The following is a 13882-nucleotide window of genomic DNA, read 5'->3' on the forward strand; positions in this document are numbered from 1 at the left end:
TTAATGGAATTACAGCACTCACTTTGAAAAAACAGGTCATAGTGCAGTACACAGTGTGGCTAGGGAACATGATTTACAGACTCACGATTCAGGACAGCAGTTAAGATAACTTCAACTCATAATTAGCCTTCTGGGAGGTGTGGGTTTGTTTTTTGTTGTTTTGTTTTTGGTTTAAACCTTTTAGGTTTTAGAAGATTATCTCCACTAAGAACATCAATCCATCGCCACTGACCTGTGGCTAAATCCTCTTGGCTCCCTGATTGGCAAGAATTGCTCATTCGTTTTGAACCAAGTTGATAGATCTGGGGACACAAATGAGATTTGCCTAGGTGAGGCTGCAAGACTGCTGGTTGGGAGATCAGCCTTCTTTCACAAGTCATGCTCTTTTTCTCCAAAATAACCTGGCAATTTTACTCATCAGCCACAACCTTGTTTCTGCTGTGTGTTATAGGCATAAAATCGAAAAATACAACTATTAGTCTGTTACAGACTATATGAAAGTGCACGAAACAGATGTTGTGGATCTCACAGCTATTGCACAGTTGCTTATAGTTGCCGGGGGACTGGAGTCAACCACCTTGGCCTACAGAAACTGTGATCAAATCCAACTGAACTCAGAAGGGCTGAAATGTGCTACTGAGTTAACCATTATTTGAGAAAACAGATAACAAAATGCTTTTGTGTTGGCTGCAATTATGCACTATTTATTTGTATTACTTTTAAAACTACAGCAGTATGGGCAAGTGTGACACAAAGTACACAACCTTCCTTTATTAAATTTGGCCTGACTTCAGGGAGAGAAGCAGGATAAAAAGGAAATTAATCCCAGACTATTACCAGTTAATTGTCTAGCTTAAGCCATTCACTTATGCTCCCTCTTTAGGTCAGCAGAAAGAAAGATTAAAACCTCTCTATAATACCCTATCAAAGGCTGCTGGGATGACCTGCTCTCAGAAGTTATCTGTTCCTTTCTATGAAGAATAGAAAAGCCTTAGTAACCTGTTTAGATCAGATTAGTTTTTATATACCTAGAGGCTGAAAGAAGTCCTTTGCTTGGGACATTCATTTACAAAATTATACAAAGCATTAAGAAAAGTTGCAAAGGGAAAACTCATCACTGGTGGGTTCTCATGGTCAAGTAGGTTTTTCAGAAATACCACTAACTAGTCTAATTTTGATTTTGTATGATTTACACTGATCAGTCTGACTAACATTAGTCCAAGCATCACACCATCCCACAGACAGACCTTTTAAGACAGATTTTTTTTTTCCTTGAAAACAAGCCAACCTCCCCACCCCCTAGTCATTCTAGGTCAGAAGGGTTATTAAAAAAAAAAAAAAAGAAAGAAAAAAAAAGAAAAAAGTGATCCTAAAATTACTGAGCTCGCAAAACTCAAATGCTATGTTTTCTTTCCAAAGAAAATGGGAATTTCTTGCAAGTTCTGTCCTGTCCCTCCACCTTTTTTTTTTTTGGGGGGGGTGAGGGGGAGAGAGCGAATGACTCAGCCCTCAACATCTACAGTTGCTAGTCATGCAAGTATGATCAGTTTCTCTTCCAGAGAGAAAAAAATTAATGGAAGCTTATAAGATCACCACACTATGAAACCAACATAAGTCTAATTTAGTAACTGGAAATATATCAAGAGAAGTTTTCATATATACCGCAGCACTCTTTGTACTTCCTAAATGCAAAGTGCACGCAGAGCTCTTACGTAATAGATCACTGTCGATTCCAAGTATGACAAAGCAGCCTGTATGCAGACACCTATATTTACCTACCGACCTTCCTTCCTTGTGTGCACGCAGCTTCTTAAAGCATAACAGCACAGCATGGCCCACCAATGTACGATTAAGCTGTTCCTTAAGAACAGTGCTTCCTCAAGACAGCACTTCATCTTGAAATTGCCTATTTAGCAGATTAGATTCTTTAATTCTAATTCTACCCACTTCAATCTAAATTACAGGATTAGTCTGACTCGTCAGATCTAGCCAGCCCATGTTTCCTGCACTACAGCATTACTCCCATTCTTGCCTTCTAGACAGCCATTCTGAGTTTATTATTTAGACTTATTCTACTACACATTCAACATCAGAGGACTCCTCTGCATTCCACGACTAGTGACTTTTGACTTCAAGATGTCTATTTTAGTTTACTCATACATATACAGAAATGGCAATCAATTATGTTGGTCTTACCTGTTTCTCATTGAGATGGTTGGTTAGTAATAAGCTGAGATCAGCTTTCCAATGAAACTATAATATGCTTTTTTGCACCTAAAATGTGAGAGAATCTCAATTATGTGTTTTTGCAGATTTGCACAACAAATAGCAAAGACTTCAAACCAGAAAATGGATTTATCATGTTGTGCCTATTTTAGGAAAAATATTTTCCTCCCCCTAATGAAATGTAAAAAGATCCAAAATCTCAGAACAGGAAGTGCAAAAGCAAGAATTATCTATCCATTACCTTAGTGTAATAGCTAGTTTTGGAGCAGAGCATGGGACACAAGTTAGCCTTAACTTCTAAACATGCTGATTTGATTCTATGGAACAAATCTTCTTATACTTGACTCCAAACAATTCCTAAGGACTTTTTAGGCCTAAAAAATAAAAAAAAAAAAAGGAAAAACCCACCACAAAAACCCCCACAGAATCATCAGAAGTGCTACAGTGCAGGTTACCTGATTTAACATTTTCCTCTTCAGGGCCACTTTCCACCCACTGACTGTCACTGGCTAGCAATCGGTTTTGTGATTCACTGAGTGGTCGAGTAGGAAAGGACTGATTGGCTCCAGAGCTGAAAAGCAAAGTCAACAGGAATTCTGTAATAGCAGTAGCTGCTTATTTCAGACATTTCTAAAATACTGAAGTTCCTTAAGAGCAAAGCCAACAACAAAACCCCCTATCCTGCCAACTAAAAATGGCCCCGTGCCCCCAACCCTAATCCTCCTATGTGCTTTTTCCAGTCATCAGTCTAAATCCTTACTGGACACAGGTCACTCACAGTTTTAATGGGAAAAAAAAGCACAGCTTGATAGACAAGAAATGGCATACTGACATCAACGCTGTGGCCATATAGTTAATTTCCACAGGTTATGTTGCACTGGAAGCAACAACTTCTCAGTATTGCCTTTGAACCCCCTTAATGCCTGATAACCCAGGTGACTGCTGTTGACAACATCCTTCAGCTACAAATTAAGCAAACTATAAAAAAGACTTCTAAAATGGCAAATGTAAATACCCCCAGAAGTTTCACATACTCTTATGTCTTTGAATCTAAAGCAGCCTTCCTGAAAATATGCAAATGTGGAAGGAATAAAAAACCCAATAAGCTAACGCCCCTCCAGTGCTAAAACACAGCAATAACCACAGTGATCTATCTCTTGCAAACTGTGTCTCAGCATCCCCTGTCTAAGCATGCTGGAGGAGGTGAAATACAAACACCACCTTGCCTTTCTCTCATTCCAAAAAATGTCTTAAAACTTTTTTTTTTTCCCACGGAACATTATTCAGTCTTTCCTGAGACTCTTTTGATTGTTGTTAAGAGCCAATAAGCCCTCTTAATTTCTGTATTACTGTTTCCTTAGAGCCATATCCTCTGTTATAGGTCAAAACCAAGAAACAGACTTTCTGCATCAAGCAGCACCATTTTTTAGTCTTGATCCATTCTGTCCTTCTCTGAAGACTTACAAACTCACTCTGAAGATGACAAGAAGTATAAAAAATTAAATCATCATTCTGAAACAATTTTTCTCCAGATGAAGTACAGAACCGTACAAAATCATCAGTATCTTAAATGCTACAGTTACCTTTTGGCAGGTTCATTTTGGCTTGAGACAGTAAGTTGCTCTGGATCCATAATCACCAGACGAGTTGGAAAGTTACACCCATCACCCAAACTAAACCAGAAACAAAGATTCAAATCACTTTTTGTAGTTGACTTAAATAAACTGAACAAGTACCCATCCAAAAGACAAACACTACAGGCCTGAATCAATTACTTGAGTGCAGCATTGAACTCCAGACTTGAGTAAGACAGTTCTACCACCAAGCTGGATGATCAGTTGATTAAATCCTGGAGCTCAAATGATTCCCACCCTATCTCTCAGCATGGATTGCTGAGCATAGCACTACTCTATGGATCTCAAAAACATCACTGTTCCTGTGGACTACAGCCCTAGTCTACCCCCAGACCACTCTGCACACATAGTCAGACTATGTGGTGTTGACAACCCCAGAAGCTGTACCATAATAATACTCTCGTGGTTATGCTTTACCCTCTGCCCACCATTTTGAGTTTAGCTAACCCTTCTTTTAAAGCAAGTTTAATCAGGATAAAATGTGGTGGCAAAACAAACTGATCCATCTACAATATAGCTTCTTTAAACACATGAGAAGTCATGGTAGTTGAGCAAACAGCTGAGGCAATGTAAGATCTTGTTATTACCTCTGCTGTTTGCTGCCAGACCACAGCTTCACAAATGGGTTCATGATACACAACCCCTGAAAAGCAGTGTTGAAACACGGCTCCTGCTTTGTTCTGTTGGCTTTCAGGGTGGTGGGGTGGTGGGGTGGTGGGAGTGGGTAGCAGGTCAGTCTTCCTTCATCAAGCTTCTCTGATGCTTGTCTGCAACTCTTAACAGTGGCTCAAGTAAAGTTTTAAAACTAGTATCTTGCATCATATCATAATTTTTTTTGCACTGCTGCTTATTTACATGCACTTTCTCAGGTGGCTTTCAATACTGAAACTGGCATCTACAGCAAAAGGAAAGCTGCCAAGTGTTTTCAGGGGTAAGAGGGGGTGGTTTTGAACTGACATTGTTTCAGTCTAGCTGAAGTTCAACATTTGGATCTCCTCTGAGTTGCTGATTTCTGCTCTATAATCAGACAATACTGCTACCACCTAAAGGTGACAATTTTTGAAATAAATTTCTCAAAACCCTTCTAAACTTCCATATCTGGAAGGCCCTTGCCAATAAGCCTCTTGCCTTTGAACAAAACCTGGTGCAGACTTTGCTCAGTTTTCTCCTCCACATTTTCCCTACACCAATACTCATTGTGCAGGATTTCCAAGCTGGCTTTTCAGGTGTGCTTTATTTTTTACGAGAAGGGCAAGCAAGGTGAAAGCCATGGAACCAATTTATTCCCCAATTCGTTCCCATTCAGACTGAATACCTGGTAAAGATAGGGAGTAGCCAATACTTCTTTTCATCTCCAAAAACCTCCCTCAGATTTTTGCTGCATCCAAGAGAAAACCCGTTTTTATCAGGGCCATTTCGAAATGTGGGTGCTCGGAATGTTTCTGTAAAAGAAAAACATGCAATATCTCTAAAGTGATAAGGAGTCAGGGAAGACAAACAAACAGATCCAAACTTCTCTATTGTGAGAAGTGTCAGCCAAGCTGAGATGATCTTGTTGTGTACTGGGGGGGTGGATGGTGGTTGTGGGGTGTAAGTCATCTGAAGTAATCTGAGAGTATAAAAATCATCACAGGGTTAATGACAAAAACAGAAATGAAAAGTAAGAACATTATGTAAGCAGAACAGTCATCTTTCTCTCTTTACATCTAATGTAAGGTCTGAGACAGAGCTAAGTATCATCAGCATGCCAGAGATACCACATCCCTTATTGATGACTAGCTCTCTCTTTGGCCTGTGAAGCCTTCTTTGAGCAGACGACTTCCTCTTCTAGAAGCAATTTACCACAAGCACTACTGGACCTTAATGAGCACAGGACAGTTCTTTCCACTTCTGCCAAGGTCTGAAGTTGAACTAAGAGCATCCCATGGTATCAGAGAAAGATGAGATCTATTACATTAGAAACAAAGACACACCACAAACTGTGGCAAACCACCACCATTTTTCTAGTCAGTCTAGTTACACCCTTGGCCAAGAACCAAGAGGACTCATTGCTCTTCCCATACCAACAGCTTGGCTTCTTGCAATCATGATCCAGAAAGTCAATAAAGTACTGACTGTGTTGCCAATTATGACCACTGACTTTTAGGTAAAGCATGTGCTAACATTTTCTTCAAAGCTAAAATAGAGACTGTGAATATTTCTTAGCTGTAGATACGTCAAAAGGACTCAAACAACCCTCCTGTCAAGCAATCAAAAAATTCCTTTTCCTATCAAAAAAGTCTAGCAAACTGAAAATTATTTCACTTTTAATCAACCCATTTACTTTTGAGGATAGAAATTTAACTTCTATTGAAAGGTATAAGATTTTGACTTACTCAGCTGTGGAAATATCTAAGAGTCCCTGTGCCCCCCTACCCTGCAAAAAACACCTTCTAAAATGCTTTAGCAAGAACTTTGAATCATTTGAATAATGCATGTAACTTCCTTATGCTGGTTAATGCCATTTAAAACATTTAGGCATAGAAATTACAGGAAACTCTTTTTATTATTTAGGAAACATGCATCAGTGTTTCCATCTGCATTGCACTGCTTTTATAAGCCACTTCCTAATAGTGAGGTTCACTTTATTTCACAGGATTTAAGAATACTCTTTTGGATCTAGTTAAAAATGTAGTAAGTTCAGACACAGTGGAGCCTTTAGCTTTGTTGGGCCACCCAGCTACTCAAAGTATTAGAACAACAGGGCTTCTGGCAAGTACAATTGCGATACATACTTAACACTATATAAAAACACAACAAAAATGCACAGTGCCTTGAGATCTCAAAAATACAAGCAGGAGAGATTAACACTCATCATGAACCCAAATGATTGGCTACAGCAGAGGACCCCTACACATGCTTCATTTTCCCATATGTTTCACCTTTACTTTCACTAAATACGCTTTTTATTGCACAGTGTTTAAAAACTGTTTAGATGTGATGGCATATTCTGTAGGCCTCACACTCTCATTGGCTTCTTGGTTTTCTGGACAAGGAACAGTTCCGTATTCCAATTAACTGACCTATGGTTGATCTGTTTTTGCCAACTAGCCAGCAGTGGTAGCTGAAGAGTGACAGTATGCTGATGAAGAACATGGCTGCCACAAAGAACAGGAACAGTACGTGGAATTTTGCATGGGTATCTGGCAATTCATTCTGGGGAGAAAAAGAGTGAGAGATTAATACGTTAACACTTTTTAGCAACTAATTCAGCATTGCCACTAAACATTTCCTGCCACAACCACTCTGCTACAGGTCTTTCACCTCACTTTTCATAAAGAAAAAAAAGCACAAGCCCAGCTTCCCTTTAATGTCATGTTAAAGTGGTATACAACAGAATTTAAAGCTGATGGGTACCTCTTACACCTGACTTTAGTAGCATGAGTGCATATGTTCATCTGTTAGTTTTCAAATGTAAAGTAGGGGTCAAGGAAAAAAAAAATCCTACACTAAAAAATGTTAACTGTGCAGCCACAGCCAAAGAGACACCAGGAAAACGCATCCAAAATTACTTACTTTGAAGGGAAAAAAATACAACAAAAATGTCCAAACCCTTTCCTGGCAAAATCATAATACTGAACCTACTTCTGAACTGGTGTAAGGAATGTAAAAGGGAAATGGCTGTCATACTGTGTTTCCAAGACTGAACAACTCCTAGACAAGACCTGGGACAGATCTTGAATTTTTGATGATCTCTAAGGTTTAGGCAACAACCAGCATGTACCTAGCAAAACAAATCTGTCATGTCTGACCAGGCAGAAGTGATTCACCAGAAGACCTACATGAAAAACAACAATTTCAGTACAACCACCATATAAAAGATAACCTCCCACCCATATCAGATAGTTGATTCAACCCCCAACCCTAACTGTTTTTAGACTTGCACTTAAAAGAAGCCAACAAGATTTGTAACAATACTATTCCAGTTCTATATCCTCAAAATCACAGTACTTTTAAGCAGTTGACCTTTAACAGCACTATGCAAGCAGAGAGGCTATTTTTATTCAGCTGTTTAGTTAGCATTATTGCTACTACTTTTTCCATTAGCTCACTCAGTATACGCAGCTATCTGAGGCTGTAGACTAGAACACATTTAAGATCAAGTGAACACAGGTATATCTATATCCCTGTACACTCCTACGTTCATAGGCAATAGATTACAAGTCTCCTTTTATGATGGTGCAAACAGCTATCAAGAATGACTAGACTAGAAAAATTATAGTAGGAACAGCATTTAAATAATTACAGCAATATTGGATTTTACCTGTGGACAATTCTCTGCAGCTTTCCTGTGGCAAAGCTTTGCGCAAACAAAGACAATTTATTAAACACTAGTATTATGTTAAGACGAAGTGTTTGAAAACAGGACAGGCTTTGTTAAGAACAAAATGGTTGGTGTGCACATGTGCTCTCGGATGTGCCAAGTTCCAACGCCCATCACCAGCCTTAGCGCCCGTTCTCCAAGAGAATGGAGGACAGATTACATAAGAGCACACTACTAACTTCCAAGGCATGAAATTTTCTACTGAAGCATAGAAGTATTGATATTTAGATTGTGACTGGATCACTTTCAAGTGGTTCCTCAGCTTAAGCAACATGACTACACCAGGTGCAATCTTTGCTAATTTCTATCACAAGTAAGGTTTATGTTCTGTGTGATGAAACCATTCATAAAGGTCTGACAAGCTCAGAATAATCCAGAGGTATAAAGCATTGGTTTATAAATTAGAGAATCTTTCTGACTTCAGAACGTATCTATTACCGTTAGATACAGTTTCAGTCCAAACCATAAATAAACTGCCATTCTTTACACAATTTTCTTTGTTTAAAAAAAGAACCCGCAACCCATTAGTACAGCTTTTCTTCTTCCCAATATCCTTGAATACTGGCATATGTCTGTGGGACATACCTTTAGCATAACGTCTGAAATTAAACCAGTACTTAAGAAAATAAAGCAAGAAACAGTAAAGATTAGATATAAAGTTTAGAATTTAAACTAAATAGTGGTATTAGCCATCTTACCTAAGACGCTAGCACTTAACGAATCTGTTGTAGGCAAGATGTATGGCTTTTAAGTGACAGTAATCTTGCAGGAAGCCTAGGGAGAGCCCAGGCATTTACACTGCAGTCAGGTAGATAAACACAGCATTTTCAAATATGCTGCCTAGCATCAGATCATGCTACAGTAAGCAAATGATAGTGGAGTCAAGCTCTCTGAACAGCCATCTAAGTTCAGTTTCCTTATTCACTGCCTTGTTTTGTTTTAATGCAGTTTTGCTTAGACAATTTGTGCAACAGTCCCTCTTCCCCCTGCTGTAGGGATGTGCTGTGTTTTGAGATCCCTTGAAATCAAGGCTAGCAAAATACATACTCCAATTGCTGTTTATTCCTAAGCTTCATGTTCAAACTATGATGACTTCTGCTACCTCAGAGCACACTGCAGTGTTCACCAGCTTCCTAATTAATTTTTCTGACTTCTGTTTCTATTACTCTTTTGAAGTTGCATATTTAAACAAAATAGTTCTCTATAAAGAATTCTCAGGCCAGTTGATTTTGAAGCTAAACAGCAGTGTTGTCTTTGTGTTTTCTGCAGGCCAGAAAACACAAGTTCATTTCAGTTGCATTTTCCTAAAACAGTAGCTCTGAAACCTGGAGAAAGATTTTTTGAATTAATCACAATTAATAGCGTGATCCCCAGGGAGCATTCACCTCTTCTGACTACTTAGTTTCAGCTTGTTTTAAGTTCTTGAATGACAGTTGCAGAACTGAAGCATCTTTCAAAAAAGGCCAATTCCTTCCTGGAAAGAAGCATGCAGGCTTTGAGTGCACATAACAGGCTTATTCACAGTTGTGTCTAGCAGCAGTTCACATGCCACAGCATGTGAAAACAGTGAAACTTCAGACATTAGTTATTTAAAATCATTATGCTCAGCAGCAGCACAGAAGCAGAAACTTGCAGGTGAGAGAGCTGCAGAGCTTACAAAAGGGAGCAATTTGCACAATAAAATTTGGGCTGCTTAGGACACATAATAGACTGAAGCCAGTACTGTTCTAAAGAGTCCCCTACAAACTCCTTCACAAGCACAGAGTCATTTCAGCACATACCAGGTCACAAAAAACCCAGACAAAACCAACAATAAAAAAAAGTGCTGTCAGAGCTTGACTTGTTACTCATCTTTTAGTAGCTAGGTCTGGCTTAAATCTAGAAAAAACTCACAAGATCTGGTATATGTCTTTATGTGTATATGCAAGAGGAACAAGGGAATAAGTTCTAGCTAAGGACCTTTTTTTTTTTTTTTCCTCTTTTTTGTTAATACAACCAAAGTTTTGCAGAAGCGTGTGCCATCTACCCAGAACGCATCTCATATCTTTGAATTAGCTATACTCAGGATTGCCAAAATAATTTGGAGGACAATGAAAAAAGCTGGAAAATACACAGGTTTCAAAGGGGAGGGAACACAGCAAGAGTAGGTACAAATATACACTGGGAAGCACCACCATGCACTGTGTAAACAAGGCAAACAGGCACCAAGGACTGGGCGTTCAGCCAGTGCTGGTGTTTTGTGTCACTTCGTTAAATGGAGGTTTTATCTCCTCATCTTCTAGGGCAGAAAACTAACTAGGTAGAAATAAAAAATTCTTGAGTATAGGAAAAGAAGTTATGATTATTATTATTATTAATAATAATAATAATAGAAAACTCATTCATGTTCCCTTGATTTACAAAACAGATTTTAACATCTGCATCAGTATGTAAGCCTGTGGTAAACATTTGCAGCCAATGCGGTTGTTCCACCACTGTATGAACAGTATCAAGGTCTTTCCTCAGCACTTCTGCATAGAGCATGACAGATGCTATGTAAAAATCTTGCATATGCAAGTAAGAAAAACAAAGACTTTCTCTAACAGAAGAGGTAAGTAGGTGCACATGTCTCACAACGTTTGCAAGTTATCTTCATAAGTGTGTCACGTCTCTATGCAAGTATTATCAACAGTGCAAAACAATGGATTGCTAAAATTTGTGTAATGAGCACATAAACCTTCACAACCTCACTACTACAAGTTCTGAAGTGACCAAGATTATATTCTGCACAAAGCACTTTATCTTCCATCCCAGCATTAGATATATACAGCAGTTTGTCGCCACACTTTCTCTCAAGAACATCTCTGAGGAAGCAAAAAAGACACACTACCTTCTGAAGGTATACTATAATGTTTCCAATAGTCAAGCTTTGGAAGAAAAAACCCAACATCTGGACAGCCTCAACACAAAACATCACAGCAGTATTGAACAGAAAAGGATTACTGATGCTGTAGCAGACAAAGCCAAGCATCAGCAAGATACTGAAGCAGTTGGACTACATACGGCACAAGTCAGCAGTACTCTGCTCCGATCTAGACACGGATGTAGAGAGAAGCTTCTAGGCCTCTTCTGCAGCCAACAGCACTTACTTAAAAACTTATATACTAGAGATGTAGTAAGTTTTGTAAGCCTACATGATTATAGCACTTCCACCTCTTTCTGGAAGTCTACTTTAATCAAGCTATTATAAGATCAGAGGAGTATTAGCTTTGTGGAATGAGTGATTTAATATGAGTAAAGTGAGTCAGAGACCTACTCTAATTATAAGATCATGGCACCACCAGATTCTGTCTTGGAAGTAACCAGGAATAAAAGCAACAAGTGCAAGCACACAGCTACATTGTCTATAGTCACACTTCAGAAGTAGCCCATTCTTGCAGGAAGCATTTGTAACAACTAAATAATTAAAAAAATGGTTTTTTTTAAACTCATATTAAGTTTACTTCTTCTGCTCAAGGGTCCACTTCACTTCAACATTGTGTCAAATGGGCTTTGGAAGAGTCTTGCTGTAAATGGTGGTATTAAATGTTCATTGTTGTCAGATATCCTGTGGACTTTTGTTGCACTAACACTTATGAAGTGAGGTGACAAAGCAAAGTGGTTTTTTTTTGTTCAAGCACTGACTGGTAAATATGTAAGAGCACACCTACAGTTTCATTAGATATTGCATACAAAGCACTGGAGAGCAGCCAGGCAGATGTTTGGGAGTGGCACATTCACAAATTAAGACTCAACTATTCACAGTCAAGCAAGGCTGGACAGCAGAATAACACCATTTAATTGGAAATATCTGTCAAGCCACAGCTATGACTGATAAATACATTTATGGCTTTCATCTCACAAAATGCTGACAGCTCAATTCCCACACAGTTCCTTGCTCTCCAGCGACAGGCTGCTATACAGAACTGACAGACTAAGAGAAACATAGTACTTCGGCAGATCAGACCCATAGGCTTAGATGAACACAAACAAACATACTTTTTGCACCATTTATCTTACCTGTCAAATGTCAACTGTCTCAAAGTACAGCTATTCTGAATATATGATCAAGCTTCTATTACCCTGACATAGTAGTATCTTTTTGCTCCAATAATGATTATTTCTAGAGCTACAGATAATGACTGCTTTTCTGTCAACTCTGACAATAACTAGCATCTAATATGTGCTGTTATATACTTAGATGCGATGGAGAGCCTTCCACTCACAGTGCTTTTTCTCATGCTAGTTAATAGAGACTGATTAAGAGAATTCTGACACTAGCTCTTCTGCTTAGAGACAGGAAGGCACAAGGTTTTGTAGATGAAAGGTAACACCAGAAGACACTTTGTTCAGCCTGGAATGTGACTGGAACAAAACTGATAGGAGGAATATAACACTGACGTACAAGGATGGTTGCCCTTCATATAAATGCTGTAAAATCTACTAAGATGCATGTATGTGCATTACTCATTTGATAACTTGTAATAATTGCAAGGAAGATGTATATCATTAACACTGTATGTCTGTTAGCATTATACCCATATCAGATCAATAGAAGCCACTAGTATGAAGTTCAGACACGCCTCTGTAGGGACTCCAAAACAGAGGCGTGTCAGTTCCCAAGAAATTGATGTGCCTTATCCAGTAGAAGATAATCTATAAACAAGTCTAGGAAGACACAAAATTGCTATTTATATTCACATTTGTCAGTATTTTCAATATATGTAATTGTTTGATATAGCCAGTTTTTTCTATGTCTACATATCTTTACCCAATTAGTTTCAAAAAATCCCTGTGCTGTGCCACTTGACTTTGATGGAGCAGAGAAATTGCAGTGTCCTGATTGGAACTTCTTCCCCCAGTTACTCAGCCTGGGCAGTGTAATATGTATAATTCATTAATATTTGGAAGGTTCTCCTTCTTCAGTCACTTCAATTGATGCTGTTAATGGTAATGAACTATGGAACAGAGTAAACAGTGAGTGACAACATGCTGATTCAGCCTCCAATAACACATGCAGGATTAGACAAATGAACAAAACAAAAAAAAACCTTAGAACTTACTGTCCAAAACTTTATGAAGTACTGCAAGACTGTAGCAGCAACAAACAGACAGTACAGTAAGGAATACATTAAAAACAGGAGGAAGAATTTGTAGTTAGAAAATCCAACACAATTATTCACCCTAGAAGGAGGGGAAAGAGAAAGAGGTTACTACGATATGCAAAAAATAAAATAACACCCAATACATTCAGCTTTAGCAGAGCATAATGTGTATGATGTCAGTGGTATGTCCGAAACAGTCTGGCACTAGTGTTTCAGAAGCATTTTAAGCCACCATTTTCAATTAAGTCTCTTTCCTCAGGCCAAATGATCTGGTCCCCTCACATAGATTTTGCCCCCACAAAGTTCTACAGGACAGGACATAAGCTGGCAAAGCGTATGATACATACAGTCTGTATAGAAAGCGTCTCACACACTATGAACTAACTGTGGTCATCACAGAAAATTATACAAGCCTTTCCATTGATTTCAGCGGCTGTTCTTTGCTTACAAAACCACCTTCAAGTCAACTACTGACAGCAGTATTTTTATAATGACAGCAGATAATATTTTTACTGACTACCAGCACTGAATACGAA

The 13882-nt window shown here is 38.6% G+C and overlaps 1 protein-coding gene across 8 annotated transcripts in view; it reads right to left on the reverse strand.

Moving 5' to 3' along the window:
* The window catches only part of ZDHHC20 (zinc finger DHHC-type palmitoyltransferase 20), a 48386-nt gene that overhangs the window by 5590 nt on the left and 28914 nt on the right, over positions 1–13882 (reverse strand). Inside the window, exons 7-14 of one of the 8 annotated variants that reach the window (XR_008730812.1) lie at positions 13305–13425; positions 8164–8199; positions 6923–7055; positions 5176–5302; positions 3810–3899; positions 2682–2797; positions 2468–2590; positions 2197–2274 (exon numbers count right to left, since the gene is read on the reverse strand). Coding sequence is in view for 4 of the 8 variants with exons in the window: in XM_055701486.1 (XP_055557461.1) it covers positions 2237–2274; positions 2682–2797; positions 3810–3899; positions 5176–5302; positions 6923–7055; positions 8164–8199; positions 13305–13425 (661 nt within the window). In the remaining 4 variants the exon portion in view is untranslated. Of the gene's footprint in view, positions 1–2196; positions 2275–2467; positions 2601–2681; positions 2798–3809; positions 3900–5175; positions 5303–6922; positions 7056–8163; positions 8200–13304; positions 13426–13882 lie in introns of all 8 variants that reach the window. The other 7 variants (XR_008730814.1, XR_008730813.1, XR_008730815.1 and 4 more) reach the window with 7 other exon arrangements.

Source organism: Falco cherrug, chromosome 2 (assembly GCF_023634085.1).
Source record: "Falco cherrug isolate bFalChe1 chromosome 2, bFalChe1.pri, whole genome shotgun sequence".
NCBI lineage: Eukaryota > Metazoa > Chordata > Aves > Falconiformes > Falconidae > Falco > Falco cherrug.